The sequence below is a fragment of the Chaetomium tenue genome, assembly GCF_020726465.1.
Source record: "Chaetomium tenue strain MPI-SDFR-AT-0079 chromosome Unknown F5144scaffold_4, whole genome shotgun sequence".
Lineage (NCBI taxonomy): Eukaryota > Fungi > Ascomycota > Sordariomycetes > Sordariales > Chaetomiaceae > Chaetomium > Chaetomium tenue.
Genome location: NW_027117332.1, coordinates 2,684,282 through 2,701,435, shown reverse-complemented (window position 1 = coordinate 2,701,435; position 17,154 = coordinate 2,684,282). Strand labels below are relative to the sequence as shown.

General features: G+C 55.2%; 8 protein-coding genes across 8 annotated transcripts; 5 read left to right on the top strand and 3 right to left on the bottom strand.

Annotated features, from left to right (window-relative positions):
* Window positions 1-1,122: 1,122 nt before the first annotated feature.
* Window positions 1,123-2,910, top strand: F5144DRAFT_592976 (uncharacterized protein; the record flags this gene model as incomplete). The annotated part of the gene is made up of 6 exons (XM_066790414.1): window positions 1,123-1,186; window positions 1,281-1,346; window positions 1,433-1,560; window positions 1,687-2,028; window positions 2,131-2,337; window positions 2,392-2,910. The coding sequence occupies 6 exons, from the start codon at window positions 1,123-1,125 to the stop codon at window positions 2,908-2,910; spliced, it is 1,326 nt and encodes a 441-aa protein (XP_066643290.1).
* Window positions 2,911-4,512: 1,602 nt separating this feature from the next.
* F5144DRAFT_243994 (Glucanosyltransferase-domain-containing protein) lies at window positions 4,513-6,299 on the top strand. Its single transcript, XM_066783376.1, has 3 exons — window positions 4,513-5,384; window positions 5,445-5,894; window positions 5,971-6,299. Exons 1-3 carry the CDS (start codon window positions 4,689-4,691, stop codon window positions 6,211-6,213), a joined length of 1,389 nt encoding a protein of 462 aa, XP_066643289.1. The 5' UTR covers window positions 4,513-4,688; the 3' UTR covers window positions 6,214-6,299.
* Window positions 6,300-6,523: 224 nt separating this feature from the next.
* Window positions 6,524-7,611, bottom strand: F5144DRAFT_244041 (uncharacterized protein). Its single transcript, XM_066783378.1, has 3 exons — window positions 7,582-7,611; window positions 6,951-7,523; window positions 6,524-6,827 (listed from the first exon to the last, which is right to left on the bottom strand). The coding sequence occupies exons 2-3, from the start codon at window positions 7,473-7,475 to the stop codon at window positions 6,708-6,710; spliced, it is 645 nt and encodes a 214-aa protein (XP_066643288.1). The 5' UTR covers window positions 7,476-7,523; window positions 7,582-7,611; the 3' UTR covers window positions 6,524-6,707.
* A 299-nt stretch (window positions 7,612-7,910) lies between these two features.
* On the top strand, window positions 7,911-9,274 carry F5144DRAFT_244011 (uncharacterized protein). Its single transcript, XM_066783377.1, has 3 exons — window positions 7,911-8,192; window positions 8,277-8,710; window positions 8,863-9,274. The coding sequence occupies exons 1-3, from the start codon at window positions 8,135-8,137 to the stop codon at window positions 9,244-9,246; spliced, it is 876 nt and encodes a 291-aa protein (XP_066643287.1). The 5' UTR covers window positions 7,911-8,134; the 3' UTR covers window positions 9,247-9,274.
* Window positions 9,275-10,714: 1,440 nt separating this feature from the next.
* On the top strand, window positions 10,715-12,077 carry F5144DRAFT_490593 (pectin lyase fold/virulence factor; the record flags this gene model as incomplete). The annotated part of the gene is made up of 7 exons (XM_066785805.1): window positions 10,715-10,860; window positions 10,923-11,098; window positions 11,164-11,270; window positions 11,329-11,447; window positions 11,503-11,679; window positions 11,748-11,855; window positions 11,918-12,077. The coding sequence occupies 7 exons, from the start codon at window positions 10,715-10,717 to the stop codon at window positions 12,075-12,077; spliced, it is 993 nt and encodes a 330-aa protein (XP_066643286.1).
* Window positions 12,078-12,508: 431 nt separating this feature from the next.
* Window positions 12,509-14,284, bottom strand: F5144DRAFT_602891 (cytochrome P450; the record flags this gene model as incomplete). The annotated part of the gene is made up of 4 exons (XM_066791242.1): window positions 12,509-13,494; window positions 13,577-13,820; window positions 13,878-14,050; window positions 14,110-14,284. 4 exons carry the CDS (start codon window positions 14,282-14,284, stop codon window positions 12,509-12,511), a joined length of 1,578 nt encoding a protein of 525 aa, XP_066643285.1.
* Window positions 14,285-14,436: 152 nt separating this feature from the next.
* On the top strand, window positions 14,437-15,429 carry F5144DRAFT_243929 (uncharacterized protein). The gene has a single exon (XM_066783375.1). The coding sequence runs from the start codon at window positions 14,590-14,592 to the stop codon at window positions 15,244-15,246; it is 657 nt and encodes a 218-aa protein (XP_066643284.1). The 5' UTR covers window positions 14,437-14,589; the 3' UTR covers window positions 15,247-15,429.
* Window positions 15,430-15,713: 284 nt separating this feature from the next.
* Window positions 15,714-16,845, bottom strand: F5144DRAFT_243926 (kinase-like domain-containing protein). The gene is made up of 3 exons (XM_066783374.1): window positions 16,763-16,845; window positions 15,883-16,698; window positions 15,714-15,818 (listed from the first exon to the last, which is right to left on the bottom strand). Exons 2-3 carry the CDS (start codon window positions 16,609-16,611, stop codon window positions 15,768-15,770), a joined length of 780 nt encoding a protein of 259 aa, XP_066643283.1. The 5' UTR covers window positions 16,612-16,698; window positions 16,763-16,845; the 3' UTR covers window positions 15,714-15,767.
* Window positions 16,846-17,154: the final 309 nt, after the last annotated feature.

Below are 17,154 nucleotides of genomic sequence, written 5' to 3'. Positions count from 1 at the left end.
GCATATCTTGAAATTAGAGGGATCTGGGGGGATAGGTATTGGGTCTTGGGGGCCGCCACCAAAGATGGCTACGAGCCTATGGCCGTGGTAACTGCTACCTACCTTCCTAGGTAGGTGCCTACTTACCATGGTAGCCGCGCTATGGGGGGACTGGGACGTAACCTTTACCAAGGAGATATACCTTAGTACTGCAGATGGATCTGCTCTTTTTGAAACACCATGGGATAGCGGGCTGCAACGCTGTCAGCATAGGTCGTAGTCCAAAAGACTCTCGGCCATGCCATTTATGTATTATTTACAATGACCTAAATTCACTTATTATATCATATTGACATGTTTTCGACAATGATAAAATATAGCCAGCGGTAAGCTAGGTAGGTAGCAGCAACCTACCTACCTAACCTACCTACATGTAGGTGCCTACATGTACTTAGGTACGGTACTTACTGGTTCTTGGACTTATTCGGCCTTCAGGGTCTTGCTTTCCGGTCCTGTTACTAATTTCTTAGGCAGCAGCCTGTAGGTGGTATGAGTGTGACATCATAGGATGGTAGTGAACCACCAGATCCCGGGTAGTTCTATCAACATGTTGTCAAATTCCGAGTTAGGAACCAACCAGCTGAGCACATCACACTTTCAGAAACTTCACTGTCCGGCAATTATTGCTTCCGGTCGGCAAATCTGACATCATGACTTTGCTCCTTCCAAGTTACAATCCTCCTCTTCAGGTTAAGCGTGATATCGGAGTCATGCGGATCGGACGAGATTGGATGGTGACGTACGCGCTTCGGTGGGGTTCTGCATGTAGTCCCAAAGGCCAGAAACCGACTCTCCGTGCAATCTGCCAAGTTTTTATTCCTCTTGTTGCCAACCGTTTCAAGAAGTTTGAGGAGTCGACCCGGTTGACGCTCTCCTGTGCTCACCACCCATGACATGAGTTGAAGACCACTCACTCCCTGGAAAAAATACTAGGTACCTAGCTACCTGCGAGTGCCTGCTTACTCCCATCCTCAACTATTGAAAGGTATCTAACAAGTCTTTGTGCAACGCAGCCTGCTTATCGGAGCCTACTTGCACAAGTTGCTATACCTGAGAGGTCGAGAACACTATCGATTCTAAAAGATGGATTCGTACCCAGATCTGTCTATTCTTGATAACTGGGAGATGGAGATGATGGATTCTATGGGTAAAGCCTAACTCTTAATAATAACACAAAGCAGCACTAGCTACCTAGGTACCTAGCTTTGCTAACCGTTACCGTTCAATCAACATTACAATAGAGTCAAAACCTCCGTTCCCTGCTAGCGACCTGGCGAGCACCGGGTCAAATGTTGACTCGACAGAAGGTAATATAGGTAGTCTATTTCTTTGTTATTTCTCATCTTTTAGAAGCCTTCGCCAATTCCAATTCGAACTTCACTTATTGATGTAGGATCAGCGGTACAGACTCCTTTCGGAGCTAGCCCGTCCTCTTTGAGCTCTGAACACACCATCGCCGAGAGCGGGCCCCCCAAGATGCCCATTTACCTCTGGGCTGGTATCAGCAGAAACCCCAACGTTGTGGGCAGATATGATATTCTCAACCAGATCGACGCAGAGCTGCTCCCCGAGAGTCCGGGCCAGAGCCAACCTTCCCTTTCTCGCTCCTTTGCGCTTTGCGGTCTTGGGGGACTCGGCAAGACTCAGACCGCAGCCTTCTATGCACTCGAGAGAACCGAGGATTTTGACGCCATCTTCTGGGTCCAAGCCAATGACGTTGAAAACATCTACAAGGGATTTCGTGACATTGCTGAAGCCCTAGGCCTCATGAATGAAGGCGACAAAGAAGATATGGTCATCTGCCGCGACAAGGTACTGCAGTGGCTTTGTAACCCGCGCAAGCAGCAGCAACCGCCACCAGCGGCGAGCTCTGCCGATACCACTGCAGCTGGTTCTAAATTTGCCAAGTGGTTGATCATCTTCGACGGTGTCGACGATATCGACTTCGTCAGCGAGTTCTGGCCGCCTACAGCCCACGGTTCCATCCTGGTGACATCCCGGGACCCCTTGGCCAAGACTGATCTCGCCGCGAAAGGGATTGATCTTCCACCTATGACTACTAGCGAATGCATTTTGCTCGTCAATAACCAGATGGGTGAGAGTATCAGAATTAATCGCGCTGACCCCGCCCCTCAGACTCTGTTTGAACACCTCGGCTACATCCCTCTAGCTATCTCCCAGATTGCCGCGCAAGTCAGAAGGGATCATACGACCTTCCAGGAATATCTTAACAAATGCGACAGAAAGAATCTGAGCGGCGAACTCGACATAGACCTGTTGCTCGGCCAACTCAACAAAGTCAAGGCTCTCCCGCCCAGAGAGCAATACCGCCTTACCGTCTCTACGGCCTAGAAGGTCGAGTCGTTCTCCCGCGAGGCGCTTTGCCTCCTGTATGTGATGGTGCTCATGGACCCTGGCGCGGTGGCCGAAAGCATTCTACAGCAAGAGGTGGCTATCGACATGAACATGGACAACCCGGACTTCGAGGAGGAGGTTAGGCGCCTCTATCCCTGGGGTAACCACGCGTACTTCCCCGCCCGAGCCGAACTCTTGAGGACCTCTCTCGTGAGTAGGAACACCGAGACCGCGGAGCTCGGATGGAACAAGCTAGTCCTAGAGGTCGTGCGGGCAAGGATGACGCGCAAGGAGTGGCACATTTATTACCAGATCGCGGTCGATTTGCTTTACGGAGCCTGGGAAATTGCATCGGGCAGGCCCGGGGGCTCGTACCGAAAAAAAGTCCAATACGACCAGGTTTTTCCTCATGTGTTGACCATCGGTGCCGCCTACGGCTCGGCCCAGGGACACTCGGGCCTACCGTTTGAGACGGCACGGCGTCTGCTTACGTTGCTACTCGAGGCAAGCTGGTAAGACTGAGATCCCAACCCCGCTCGGGACATCTGGTCGCTGATAAATATTGGAAGCTACTTTGCGCGGGCAGGGCAATTTGAGTCGGCGTCGATGCTTTTTGGACACGCCAATCGCATCTACAACCATTACGGCGATGGGATGAAAGACTTTGTGATTGTTCCTTTCAAGGCAGCTGCCGGTCTGCTCTTCCCAGATTGGATGGATGGGAATTGACCGGCGAACCATGTTTGGATGCTGCTTGCGAATGGTATTCCGGGCTTTGGGGAATGGGTTGGGCGATGGAGCGATAGAGAGCCGCGAAGGTTGAAATATGGTCCCAAGGTCGCATAGCCGCCCGCGGACAACGATAGGTTATCAACGAAATCATATCGGTACCCTATCCAAGATACCTACCGTCGTAACGGGCCGTTCATTTGTATTCTTGTCTTTCCACTTTCACTTTTGGTAAGAAGTAGATTTGATACATGTAGCGTGAGCGCACCGAGCTGTGAGGGTTGAATGTGGTTGGTTCAATAACCCTAGGTAGACACCAGCCTATGATTGTCGGCAAATAAAGGATGGGGTCTTGCCGCTGAAAATGCATCTCCATCCATGTCATTGGAGGAGGTTCTGCGATGAGTGTAAATAGAACAATTTCAGTCGTGATCTTTCGGTTGTGGTTGACCGGTAAAACCTCGGGTACCTGTGCCTTGGAAGATCTTGACTGTTGGCTCATGGCAGGTGGCATCGTTGGCCCAAGCCATTGGTGCAGATCCAAACAGACTGGCTTGACTGGTTGGTTTCACATCCCTGACGCGAGGGTGAGATCAACCGAGAACGCACATCCATTCGACCCGACGGCTTGGCACATCACAACCATGTCAAGTCGGCTCCAGTTAATTCGAGATTGGCCAGAACAATGATCCTACGAATAGTGGGTTAGGTGCCATTCAATTCTGAGATTACAATGACTATGTCTGACTTCAAAGCCCACCATTGCCCCGTGTTGATCCGGGATTTTTTGAAGGTTTGCGACAAAAAGGTCTGGTTGTTTGTGGGGAACCCCGTCTTGGCTCTTCTTGGTATTTATTTTCGCATCTAACGTTGGCCAATCCCATGCTGGCCTGAGTTACCTTCAACGCTTGCAATTTTATTTTACTTTGAGGAAGGCGCCGCGGTAAAAGAGCGAGAACTTCCCATGTGCCGCCCTGCATCGTCTGCTTTTTCCCGCTTTTCAACGGCATAGTACTCATCAAGCAGTTCATGCTCGCGGCCTGCTTGAATAAGTATCCTGTTTTCGTTTCAGGATCGAACGAATCGGAGGGTAGTCAATTCTTTCGTCGCACAGGAGAACAGGAAATGTCTCGACCATTGGTTCTGGCGAGCCTGGGCGCCCCGATTTCAGGGGATGTCGCCCCATCTTGGCAGACGCAATGCCGATGCTGAAGCTGCCATTCCGAGACTTCCAAGACTTCTTGGAAAAGTCTTGGAAAGTGGCTATGCTTGCAATAACCCCTTTTCGGGCCGGCCGGGTGGTCGCGTTTTAACTGTCGCGCGCCCCCGGCACCACGCACCAACAGGTTTCTTGCACTTTTCAAGACCACCAACGTCGCTTCCTCTTTCCAGTCAATCGCTCTCTCAGATTGTTTCTGACCTTCAACCCTTCGGCCAAATCGCTCGTTTGATGGCCATTTGAATTTTTAAGCTTTAATTTTCATCTCTCCCAACCCGTGATTCCCGGTTTTTCCGCATCCAAACCCCACGACGAACCATCTCTCCGATCACACGACACAAGCAAGATGAGGTCTGCAGCTCTATTGTCCGCTGTGGCGGCCGCGGCCGCGGTGAACGCTGGCCCGACGGCGACCCTGAGGTCCAAGGCCCGCGCGACCGAACTCGAGCCCATTACCGTGACTGGCAATGCCTTCTTCAAGGGCAACGAGCGCTTCTACGTCCGTGGTATCGACTACCAGCCCGGCGGTGCCGCGGCGAACGTCGATCCCCTGGCCGACACCAAGGTCTGCATGCCCGATATCGAGAAGTTCAAGAAGCTCGGTATCAACGTCATCCGTGTCTACTCGACCGACAACTCGAAGGATCACGATGAGTGCATGAACGCCCTCGCGGATGCCGGCATCTACGTTGTGCTTGATGCCAACAACCCGCTCTACTCGATCCACCGCTACGAGCCCCACGGCACGTACAACACCCCCTACCTGCAGAGTGTGTTCGCGACCATCGATGCCTTCGCCAAGTACACCAACACCATGGCCTTCTTCTCCGGCAACGAGGTCGTCCACGACTTCAAGAACACGACCCTCGCGGCCAAGTACGTGAAGGCCACCGACCGTGACATGCGCCGCTACATCAAGGCCCGCAAGTACCGCAAGATCCTCGTCGGATACTCGGCTGCCGATGTCACCGACAACCGCATGCAGACTGCTCAGTACTTTAACTGCGGCTCGGACGATGAGCGCAGCGACTTCTTCGCTTTCGTAAGTTCCACCACCAAGCATAGTCTTTAACAAGAAGACTTGGTACTGACTCGGACGCAGAACGATTACTCGTGGTGCACTAGCGACTTCGTCACCTCCGGCTGGGACAAGAAGGTTGAGGCCTTCCGTGACTACGGCCTCCCCCTCTTCCTATCCGAGTACGGCTGCAACCAGAACACGCGCAACTTCCGTGAGCTCGAAGCGCTCATGCACAGCAACATGACATCTGTCTACTCTGGTGGCCTCATGTACGAGTACACCATGGAGCCCAACAAGTTCGGCATCGTCGAGATCAAGGGCGGCCAGGAGGGCAATGGCAAGGACCAGACCGGCGACCGCAAGGAGCTGCCCGAGTTCTCCGCTTTCGCCAACGCCATGAAGAAGTACCCCGCCCCTACTGGCGATGCCGGCTACACCAAGACCAACAAGGCCTCAGAGTGCCCGTCCGAGGACGCCCACTGGGCTGTCGGCTCCGCCACTCTCCCTGACGTTCCCGAGGGTGCCCTTAAGGTTTGTCTCCCCTCCTCCCTTTCGCCTACCCGCGCGGCCAACCTCTTGAATAACCCGCTAACAAGCACAACCACAGTTCTTCGATGAGGGTGCTGGCAAGGGCCCCGGCCTGGACGGCCCGGGCTCGCAGTGGGCTGTTGACCAGGCCTCGACCACCGAGGGCGGCAAGAGCAGCAGCGGCAGCACCGATGGCGGCGACGACGCCGAGACCTCGGAGAACGCCGCCATGCGTGGCACCATCCCCAGCCTGGACACCGCGCCCTTCTTCGTGTCTGGAGCTGTCCTCCTCTTCACCCTCGTCGGTGCCATCGCTTTGTAAAGTGAGGAATGGATACTGGGGGGGTTGGGTACAGGGGTGGCTTGGACTATTTTTACATTTAATATACCTACAGTCTTGGTCAGTGGTTGCAGCGCTTGTGTTTCTTGGGCATGACACAATGGGAGTTTGAATTTTTTTGCATTCGTACTAAGACGGTTCTTGGGGTGTAAATATGGGTGTTTTTGGCTACCTATGTATGGCACCTTGCATTCTATCATTCGAGTTTACATTCCCCTTCATGGCCCCCCACCTTGCCCATCCTTGTTCAGATTATGATTCCCGCTCTACGCTATCCAGTCTCTTCCCTGCCTCTGCGTACCTTTTCACCAGTTGGAATTGCCACGCGGTTGGGTGAGGGTTGGCATAGCGTGGTCAAAACTTGGCAAGAGAGGTCGTGTCGTGGATGCGTTGGCAAATTGGGGGGTGGTATGTGTATGTAGTTACACATGGGTGGTTTCAGATGGCAGCCATGTTCTGGAAACCCGACAACGGGTTCAAAGGTCATCCGGCAACGGGTTCGACATCATGTCCACCCCATGCAACTCGGACTTGTGGATGTGTAGCGCAGGCAATGTCTCGAACCCAACGGCGCACTGCTGGCAACGGAGGTCCGACTGGGGAGCAGAAATCAACCGTTAGCTACCTACCCAGGCAAGCAGTATCTCAACGGCAGCTCTAAAACGCCCAAAACAAAATAGAGACGACGAAGAACTGAAAAAGAAAGCACCCCAACTCACCTCCCTCACAAACGGCCGCTCAAGCGGCAACTCACGCCCATCAGTCACCACCACAAAAAACCTGCTCTCCGCCCGCGGCTCTTGCATCCCCGCAGCCTTCAGCAGATCCTCCTCACCCTCAGCAACAAACCCCAACACCTCCCGCCGCAGCGCAGCAAACCCACTCGGGGCCTGCTCCGGCAGCTCCACATCAAGATCCACATGCCGCTGCCCAAAGACCATCACAAACGCGTAGGCAACATATCCATACGCGGAAGGATCCTGGCCACGACGGTGCGGGACGAAGAGGCGGACTGAATCACGATCCCCCGGGTCCAGGTCCGGGTTGGCGGCGGCGGCGGCGAGCCGGGCGCGGAGAAGGGCGGATTGCGGGTCGACGTTTTGCGTGGCCGCGGATAGCCCGCCTAGGCCCCGGAAGAGGTGGGGTGGGTTGTGCTCGGTTGGTCGGACGTTGTGGGCGGTGAGGAAACGGTCGAGGATGGGGATGGGGACTTTGAAGCCGCGGAGGAGGGTGGTGAGGCCCATTTTGGGGGGGGGTTGGAGGTGGGTTGGGCTGGGGTTTCGGGGTTTGGGCTATCGTGTGTCAGCGTTGATGGTGTTGGTGATGGTTGGTTGAGCTCGCTTGGCTTACCCCTATTGGCGGGTGAGCTGGAGTTACACAGGTAGAGTGCTGTATTTTCTACCGATGCATAGCATGGCTCTTGGCTGCATGTCATCAATCGACTTTCGTTCTTAGAAACACGGGATCGTGGTTGGAGCCAAGTCCGGCTCGGTCCCGACCCGTGTGACCCTACATCGTGAATGGACAAAGCCGGACAAACTTCTTACCCTGCCACGAAGGACGCGCGGTTCTTGCTACCGGATTGGCCCCATCGACGACATACTTTGGTTGTGGCGTGCAGCACAACATACGGATTACTTGTCCGGTGCCTCCAGCCTACTTATATACTATGTAAGCAAATGAGGCCGCCGAGATGTGAGACGTCTAGGGCACCTTTGTCTCGGTGCCCTCATTTCGAGGGTTGGCTCCAAATGTAGCATGCCGCCTCCAGAGGTTGTTTCATAAATTCCCCTAGAGCCCACCTTGTCGTGCCACGGCCTCTCTGTATCTCCATGCTCTGTTCCATCCTGGGTCAGAAACAGACCACTGAACTCCACCGTGAAGTCGAGTACCCAACACCAAGATGATCCAACGTCGCACATACCACCGGGCAGTACTCCTGCTAGCCTTCTCATGGCTGAGTACGTCAACTCACCCGACCCACCCCTTTATCCCGGTGCCTCGTGTAACCACGGACATAAACCCCCACCACTAACCAACCCCAGTCCTCACGGTATCCGCCCGCGTCGGCAGCGGCAGCGGCAGCTCAGGGTCCGACACCACGACCAACACGGACGCGGACCCCAACGCCGACTCCTCAGACGCCACCACCACCGGCTCCTCCTACAACCCCAATTACAACCCCAACTACAACCCCTCCTACAACCCCAACTACAACCCCAACAACAACCCCTACAACCCCAACAGCGGCAGCTCCAACTCCGGCGGTGGATTCAACCCCGGCTTCGACATCACGCAAATGATGGACTACCGGCGCATCCACGGCATCCTGGCCGCCACCGCCATGGTGGTGCTGTTCCCCGTGGGGTCGATCATTATGCGCGTCGTGCCGGGCCGGTTCGCCGTGTGGGTGCACGCGGGCTTTCAGATGCTCGCGTGGGCGGTGTATGTCGCGGCGGTGGGGATGGGGATTTATTTGGTTAGTTTGGTGGGGGATCGGTTGCCCGGGGGTGGGTTTGTAAGTTTTGGATCCTTTTTTCTTTTCTTTACCTACCTATGTTGAGTTTGCTGTTTTGTTGGGGGGTTGGTTGTGGTGCGTTGAGTGGTGCTGACTGCTTTGGTGTTGTTTAGTTCGAGAACCCGGACACGAGGTATCATCCCATTATTGGCCTGGTCTTGCTGGTGCTGTTGATTGTTCAGCCGGTTGTTGGCTTCATCCACCACAGGGTGTTCAAGAAGGTGCAGAAACGGCAGGTGTGGTCGTACGTGCATCTGACCTTTGGGCGTGTTGGCATCAGCCTAGGCATCATCAACGGCGGTTTGGGGTTGTATCTTTCGGGCGCCTCGGCCTATCACAAGAGAGTGTACGGCATCGTGGCCGGTGTCATATGGGCCTTGTGGATGGGTGTCGCTGTTTGGAGTGAGGTGAGAAGAATGAGGAAGAATCGGAAGGGAGCAGAGACGGCTGTGCCCAAGGGTCCTCCCGCTGAAAGCGCAAGGGCGAGCCAAGAGTAAAACCATGTTGGGTCTCGTTTATCTCGTGTTAACTCGTGTTTCAATGGATCTTGAGCTCATATCAATATACGTACCCATTTACTTCGTACTTTTCGACCTTCGACGGAGATTGGAGTACAGAAGAGCGGGGCAACGGAGTAAAAGGTGTGGGTATTATGCCTCCATGCCTGTGTGCAACAATGTGCTCAAACTACCTATCGGAGTCGATAATTTGGGATTCCCCTTTCTCTCCCCCTGGACCCGAAGTCAGATTCGGGCCCAACCGGTCCACTCCAGCAAACAACGTCATATTGCGCAGATCCTCGTCATCCCAGGTCGCTGGAAGCGTTGCCTCGTTCAGACGTGGGTGGGAGAGTAACTCGTAGTTTCTCCTCTGTTGTGCCCCCAGCCCCGAAGGCTGGAATGTAGGTTCCGGACAAGGATCCAATCACTCCAGAATCCCGCCAACCCGGTTTTGTGCCCTGTCTTGAAGGTTGCCAAATGCGGACCGCACCCAGTAATTATCCCGTGCATTCACCATCCATGCGGCTCTGAATGTACATAGTGACTGAGGTCTTCATACACCAACTCGTACCAAGCAAGTACAGTTCAATACTTGTTTGTTTGTTAGCGCGGCTCCTGTGATAGGGGTCCTGGTCCAGAAGTTGAAAACCCCCAGCTCAACAGCCGAACAACGGTTAAAAAAGAAAGAGAATGCGATATTCAGAAACACCTGAAGAGACTCTTTCACTCCAATTCTTTTTTTCCTAAAAAAATTGGTGGTTTTACCGTTGAGTTGGGGATTTTAGCAAGGGCCCCGGTCTTGAAGTCATGCGCTAGCGAACAAACAGGGAGAGGACTGTATTTCGGTGTGGAAACGGAGAAACATCGGATTGGTGGGGAATTGCCTTGGCTCTTGGGCACCGAAGACGCAAGAGGTTTCCTGGTCCCTCAACTGCCCCGATGTGGACCAACTCCGGGGATAACTGCGGCCATGGTCTCGGGACATCGGTAGTATAACCTGCATAGGAAGAATGTGGGGAAGACCATGAAACAAACTACGTGGCCTTGGCGTGTCACATCGTTGGAATACCACCATCGCAGATGAGAGGCCCGCTAGGGTGATCATCTTAACCGTACAGGGGGTGTTCGGCAGTCTTCGTAGCGTTCCTTGACCGTTTACCACCTGACCCTCCAGGGGGGAGACGGAGAGAGGCTGCCGAATGTGACTGAATTTGGAGATTCTCCGTCGGAGGAAGCTAAATGATGCAGCTTCGCGTGGAATTGTATTCGTCCCGACGCCGAGGGTGTGGGCAGCGTGGCGACATCACAGCGAGGCTTTGTTCATAAAGCCCGGGACGTCCGACTTCATGGTGAAAACTCCGTATCCAGTAACCCCTCGACCTCACCACTTCCGGCACCTCCCTTATTCACCTGCTTCCCTCGGCCGAGATCTCCCTTTGACTATCTCAACACCCACTCCCTCAACATGAAGCTTCTCGCAGCCGCCTCGCTTTTGGCGCTGGCCACGGCCTCGCCGACTCCTACTCAACCCCAGGCTGGAACGCCTCGGATAGAAAAGAGGGCGGACGTCTCAGAGGCGGCCAACTTGGGATATGCGACGCTCAACGGAGGGTAAGATGGTTGGTTGTATGGGACACACAGACACCTTGTTCTAATGCGTTCTTGTTGGATAGGACAAAGGGAGGTGCGGGTGGTACCGTGACAACGGTGTCAACGCTGCCTCAATTCACCGAGGCTGTCAACGAGAAGAACAGCGAACCAGTTGTGGTCTTCGTCAAGGGCGTGATCAGTGGCACCGCAAAGGTGCGGGTTGGCAGCAACAAGAGCATCATTGGTTTGCCTGGATCAGGTAAGCTTGGCTATTATTCTTAGGTATCAGAACTTGGTGATGGACGTAAACTGACGACCGTTTAGGCTTCAAGGGTGTCGGCCTCCACTTCAGGAAGCAGAGTAACCTTATCGTGCGCAACATTGTCTCTTCGTTCGTTGAGGCTGACCAGGGTGATGCGCTCAAAATCGAGGTATGTACTCGAGCTCGTCCTTAGTTGATTTCCCGGTACCTAATGGTGTGACTGTTAGGAAAGCACCAACGTCTGGGTTGACCACTGCGAGTTCTACTCGGCTCTCGTTGCCGACAAGGACTTTTACGACGGGTTGGTGGACTCCTCGCATGGCGCCGACTTCATCACCATTTCCCAGTGAGTCTGCTGACAATATCTCCACCCCATCGGTCACGGAACTGATTTCTTGCAGCACCTATTTCCACGACCATTGGAAGGCTTCCCTCGCCGGACACAGCGACAGCAACGGTGGCCAGGATACCGGCAAGCTCCACATCACGTACGCCAACAACCACTGGAAGAACATCAACTCTCGCGGCCCGCTGCTCCGATTCGGCACGGGACACATCTACAACTCGTACTTTGAGAAGTAAGTCGCCGGTGTTGGCATCACGTCGAAACCCGACGGGCAAGCTGACATATTGTCCACCTAATTAGCATGAGCACAGCCATCAACACCCGCATGGGCGCCCAGGTGCTGGTCCAGAGCAACGTCTTCAGCAACGTGACTGTTCCCGTTACCAGCCGTGACTCGAAGGAGGTTGGGTAAGTTGGCAGCTTATTCCTCGTGTGGTTGTATCAGAAATCGATGACTGACGTGGCCTTAGATATGCGACGGTTATCGACACTGACCTCGGCGGTGGCCTGAACGATGCGCCCAAGGGTAACATGGCCACAGACGTGGTCGGATACAAGTACTCGCTTCTTGGCTCGGGAGCGGTGGCCGGGAAGGTCCCGGGCGAGGCTGGTGCTATTCTGACCTTTTAAGTTGGTACTTGAAGTGGTGGCACTGGTGGGTAGAGGTTGGCAGGTTGCATGTGTTGGGACTTTAAACAAGGTTAAGTTTTACTGGAAACGTAAAATTTGAAGTGGCAGACTTCCACGTTGTTAGAAGGGAAGGAACAAGCCGTGGCCATTCGGGGAAATGGGACCAACAAACCTCACAGTGCTAATCGCCTCTCATACCTAATCCAATCCATTTGACTCTCGGTTCAACTCTTGGCTACGCTCATGTTTCACAGCATTGTCCCACTTTGTGTTTCACACCATCAGCTTCAGCCTCTCAAATTACACGCGCCAACTTGTATTGTCAATCTGAACCTCTGCTCTACACGTACACGTATTCCGTACATGTGCTCGAGCCCCGACACACTACACACAAAAAAAAAAGAAACAGCTCCATCATACCATCCCCATCTTCAAGCCCTCAAGCTCATCTTAGTGACCAGCCCCTTCTGCCTCACAAACCACCTGCACAACACCTCCCACTCCCTCTTCGGATCCTCCAACTCAATCTCATACCTGTTCACCAACGTCGCCACCACCTTATACACCTCCACCAGCGCCAAATTCCTCCCACTGCACACCCGCGAGCCCCCCCCAAACGTCAAATCCGCCGCATTCATCCTCTGCAACCTGGCCTTAAACCCCTCCTCCGTCTCCCCCTCCCCCCTCAACCACCTCTCCGGCCGAAACTCCTCCGCATCCTCCCCCCACACCCCCGTATTCCTCCCCACCACATACGCATTCATCCCCACCGCGGCCCCCTTCGGCACATACCCACCCCCACCGGGCAGCGTCAACCCCCCCTCCGGCACCCACCGCTCCAACGGCATGCCGACCGCCGGGTGCAGACGCATGGCCTCGCGCACGACCGCCTCGAGGTAGGGCAGCTGGCGGGCGGCGGCGTACGGCGCGGGCTTGTCGGTGGCGAAGCCCGCGGCGCGGACCTCGGTGGCGAGGCGGTGGAGGGTGGAAGGGTTGCGCAGGCAGAAGTAGAAGATGGCGCGGATGGTGATGGCGGTGGTGTCGGCGCCGGCGAGCAGGTTGACCAGCAGGTAGCCCATGATGATGCCGTCGTCGACGAGGTCGGGGTGCGTGGTTTTGGACTCGAGGAAGTGTTGCAGGTAGTCCGGGGTGGCTGGGTTGAAGTTGGCGTCTTTGCCCTGCATGCGCGTGATGAGCGAGTTGAGGGAGATGCGCGTGATGTTGTCGAGGTTGGGCGGGCCGATGCGCTTGATGGGGTTCTTGTCGAGGAGGTAGTCCGCCCAGGGGATCTGGCCGACCATGCTGAAGTAGTCGGCCGCTTTGTCGGCGATGGTGATGGTCTGGTCGAAGTCGTGCCCGGCGTCCATGTAACCGAAGCGGCGGGAGAAGGTCGCTGAGCTGATCAGGTCCCAGGCGTCTGTTCACCGGTGTTAGGTTAAGGGGTGCTGGGGTTGGGAGAGAGTTAGGTGAAGGGGGGAGTAGTGACGGGGAGAGCATACAGAAGGCAATCCATTCGCCGAGGTCGCACGGCTTCTTGGTCTCGACGAAGCGGGTGTCAATGTGCTTCAGCAGGTCGGTGATGACCGAGTCCATGTGGCCCTCGAGGGCGAGCACGTGGGCAAGGGAGAAATACTTGGCCACAGGGCGTTTCATGCGGGCATGCTCGGCTGGGTCGGTCGTGCTGAAGATGTGGAAGGTCTGCTTGCCGTTGACCATGGCCGAGTTGTTCTCGTAGTACTGAGTCTGTTATGTCAAGGCTGGTTAGCTACGGCCTCGGTCTGATAAAGTTGGCGTTCCTACCTTGAGCCATTTTCCATCCGTGCTGTAGATGGTCTTGATGAGCTCCGGGTAGTCAAGGTCGAGCAAGTTGGGCCCGATACGGACAACCGGGCCATATTTGTCGTGGAGTTTCTTGATCCTCTCCTGATAGTTGCCGGAATACACCTGGGCGAGACGCCAGAAATTGGTATAGCCTGATTTGGTAGCCGAGTCAGCATATTGATGGCATGGACAAAGGTACATCAACCCTTACCTGCAAGAAATGGCCCAGGATATTTCCGAAGAGGCGATGACACCCAGGAGATTGTATACCACGCGACGAGCGTGAGAGGAAGGACAAGGGCTGCCGAAAGCCACGACACGTTGGGAGCGGCTTGCAACAGCAACCCCTGCCGCAGCAGGAGCGATTCCCCGACAGAGGACGGCATGTTCACAACACGAAGGTGACAGTCAAGTGACAGGCAAAGAAGCAAGCCAGACAGAGAGCCCCTGGGCGCCACCAGAAGCCCTTCACCGGGGGAGAGCCGGCGGGTTTAATGCCTTCACAACTCCTCGACCGAGAGCACACCCCCGAATACCAAGGTGTCCATCCTCCCTTCGCGGCTGGGTCCCAACAGGGATGCGCTAATGCAGCCGTTGCAGTTTGAGGACGGGATCGTTCCAACATGTCCACCTAACTAACCTATTTCGCCACCAGGGAGGCGTCTAGACTCGCACCGTCCACCTTGCGTTGATGCTATTGAAGTTCATGCTGATGAGAATCGACAGGAGCAATATCAGCTTCTCGCAAGTCAGAGGAGCAGGAGAAGGTGGATGGTATTTGCCGTGTCCACGCCCGTCGCCCTGTGGTCATTTCTTTTGTGGCGAGGGTGGACAGGGCTCGTTGACGCCACTTCCCCGAGTTGGCCGGGCCCAGAACCCGAAGGAATGGGAAAAGCAACGCGGTAGTTCGTACGGCATCAAAGCATGTGAGGTGAAGAGAATGCGGTCTAGCCCACCCCGCCCTTACCCCCGAGTCGCTCCGCTAGTGTCTCGGGACGTGTCCTTCTCCCCCCCGGCCCGGGGAACTTGGCCGCGATATGACAAGCAACAATTGTCGCCGGAGCTAGCGGCGCTATTGCCGTGTTCATCAATGGTAGCATCGTCAGTCCAGAGAATCATTGGGCTATCCAGCACATCGTCGGCTTATACCCCGCAGATCACTTCATTCTGTTCTCGAACGGGACAGCCACGCATGAACCCAGGCGTCGGAGCAACGGTGGGAGGATTTTCAGGGTCCAAATTTCCAGCGAGGTTGCGGCTGGGCTCCGCACACAACTCATCATGTCTCACTTGGTCACAAGAGGCTGAGAGGGGCGGTTTCGTGGAAATGAGAAATGGACGAAAGTAGGCATTGCAGCCGGGGGTGGGGCATAGCCGTTGCCGGGAAAGAAACCCAAGTGGCAGATCCGGCGATGGTTGGGCCCTTGTCCGGCAACAACGATCTCGGCATGCAAGAGGATGAATGGAGGGGACGGAGGGGACTCTCTGGTGTTGGGTGGCCTGGCAAGCCTGGGAACGGTCCCGACCATGGAACTTCCCACGAAACCAAGAAACACCAAGCCGCCAAGAAACTAACGATTCCTGCCGGGCCGGGGCGTCAACCCCTGGTTCCGCGAGAGCTCCCCGTGACCCCGTCTGTTGCATGACACGGTTTTGTCGCATGGCGCTGAATGGTACAATTGCAAGGGATGGGATTTATGCTGTCACGGGCAGGTGGGTCAACGTTGATTTCATTATCAAAAACTTCTGGGAGAGACAATAGAAACCTGGCCCAGCGTGAAACCCCTCCCCCAATCCTTGAATGCCCAGTTACGTGATTGCGACGTTTGGCCGGCGGCACGTGGGATGATGGGGTGGACTCGGTGGATATCACTGATACGGTGCTGAGATTGGACTCATTGGGGTGCGTTGCCCCTGGCCCTGGAGAGTGCAACACGTCAGTGACAATCGAAAGCGCGCACGGGGTTATCGCTGGCGTCTATACCTCCCACGACAACTGCGAGTTGAGGAAATGCAGCATGGCGTACGTATCATCCTCCTCCTCACCGAGGGCCACCGACGGTCCCTTTCGCAAGTAGAAAGGGAACTCGAAATATTCCGGGTAGAAGCCGGCGTATTCCCAATCCACGATGGCTGCGATCTTGAGGGTAGTCGGGTTGACGATGATGTTGTGCTGCGAGCAGTCGTTGTGGCAAAACACGTACTCGGCATGATCAGACGGGCGGAGTTGGCTCCAGTCGTCCCTCTCGGTCTCGCACAGTACCCGGTAGGGCGGGATCACGATTCCAGATGGCCCTCCCATGCGGTTCGACTTGAGCGTCTTGAGCCGGGCCAGGTGGTTTTTCAGCTCGACGATAACAACATCCTTCTGGTGCTCCGGTAGATCGGCCATGCTAACGCCTTCGATGTACTCGGTGATGAGGTAATACGCGTCGTCATCCTCAAAGTCGCAAAACAGGAGGGGGACAGGGATCTCGGTGTGCCGATTTATGAAACGTAGTGTATCGGCCTCGTTCTTGAGCGATTCTTTCCGTAACCGGGGGATGTGGATCCCTTGGGGGCCATGCAGAAACTCGCGGGGACGGAGACAACGCTTGATGAAGGCGTTGCCGCGACGATAGTATTTTCTGTCGGTGCTGGTAGCGAAACATCCTTCCTCCGATCTCAAGCTTAGTTGCGGTACCAGTGGTGGTTGTGGCCTCGGGGCAGCCATGCTGCCTGGCGTCGCTTGGGATTGACAACGGTTGGAAATGTCATATGATATCGAACGAGCGCTGAGGACGTTCCTGGCGCGTGCCAACTAGCTGATGGAGCGACGGTTATTTCCATGGCAGAGCAGGGGCGCGGGGGAGGGTGGAGTGGACTTTGGGAGGTACGGGAGGTTTCGTCGTTCTCTGCAGTGGCTGCCGATCACGGCTGCTGCAGGTCTGTTGCAACAGGTCAGGTTGTACGAGGGGCACAGGGCCCGTTCCGAGTCGTCCCTCGAGTTGCAGTGGTGTAATGCTCCCGCGACGAAGGCTTGGCTGAACTGAAAAGCACAACAGGCAGTTTGGGGGTTAGGCCGTCAGCACGCCAGTGACGAAGTGGCGCGAAGAGGCGACTTGGCCTGGCACCAGCTCAGCACGCATTGCCGCGACTGTCGAGTCGAGTCGATGCTTGAATAAAAAGAGGGAATGGGAAGAGGAGAAAAAGCGAGAGTCTGGTATTTTTAGCCGGACTCAAAGCCGGACCGGTTATTGTTTTTCTTAGCGAAACC

Bases quoted from the DNA above. Each gene is read 5' to 3' on its own strand.
- F5144DRAFT_243926 (XM_066783374.1), bottom strand. From the start codon at position 16,611: ATGGCTGCCCCGAGGCCACAACCACCACTGGTACCGCAACTAAGCTTG. The intron at 15,819-15,882 runs GTATAGACGCCA...TGCACTCTCCAG, and splicing joins ACTCGCAGTTGTCGTGGGAG to GGCCAGGGGCAACGCACCCC.
- F5144DRAFT_244041 (XM_066783378.1), bottom strand. From the start codon at position 7,475: ATGGGCCTCACCACCCTCCTCCGCGGCTTCAAAGTCCCCATCCCCATC. The intron at 6,828-6,950 runs GTGAGTTGGGGT...TCTGCTCCCCAG, and splicing joins AGCGGCCGTTTGTGAGGGAG to TCGGACCTCCGTTGCCAGCA.
- F5144DRAFT_243994 (XM_066783376.1), top strand. From the start codon at position 4,689: ATGAGGTCTGCAGCTCTATTGTCCGCTGTGGCGGCCGCGGCCGCGGTG. The intron at 5,385-5,444 runs GTAAGTTCCACC...ACTCGGACGCAG, and splicing joins GCAGCGACTTCTTCGCTTTC to AACGATTACTCGTGGTGCAC. The intron at 5,895-5,970 runs GTTTGTCTCCCC...GCACAACCACAG, and splicing joins TTCCCGAGGGTGCCCTTAAG to TTCTTCGATGAGGGTGCTGG.
- F5144DRAFT_244011 (XM_066783377.1), top strand. From the start codon at position 8,135: ATGATCCAACGTCGCACATACCACCGGGCAGTACTCCTGCTAGCCTTC. The intron at 8,193-8,276 runs GTACGTCAACTC...AACCAACCCCAG, and splicing joins GCTAGCCTTCTCATGGCTGA to TCCTCACGGTATCCGCCCGC. The intron at 8,711-8,862 runs GTTAGTTTGGTG...GGTGTTGTTTAG, and splicing joins TGGGGATGGGGATTTATTTG to TTCGAGAACCCGGACACGAG.
- F5144DRAFT_243929 (XM_066783375.1), top strand. From the start codon at position 14,590: ATGCTATTGAAGTTCATGCTGATGAGAATCGACAGGAGCAATATCAGC.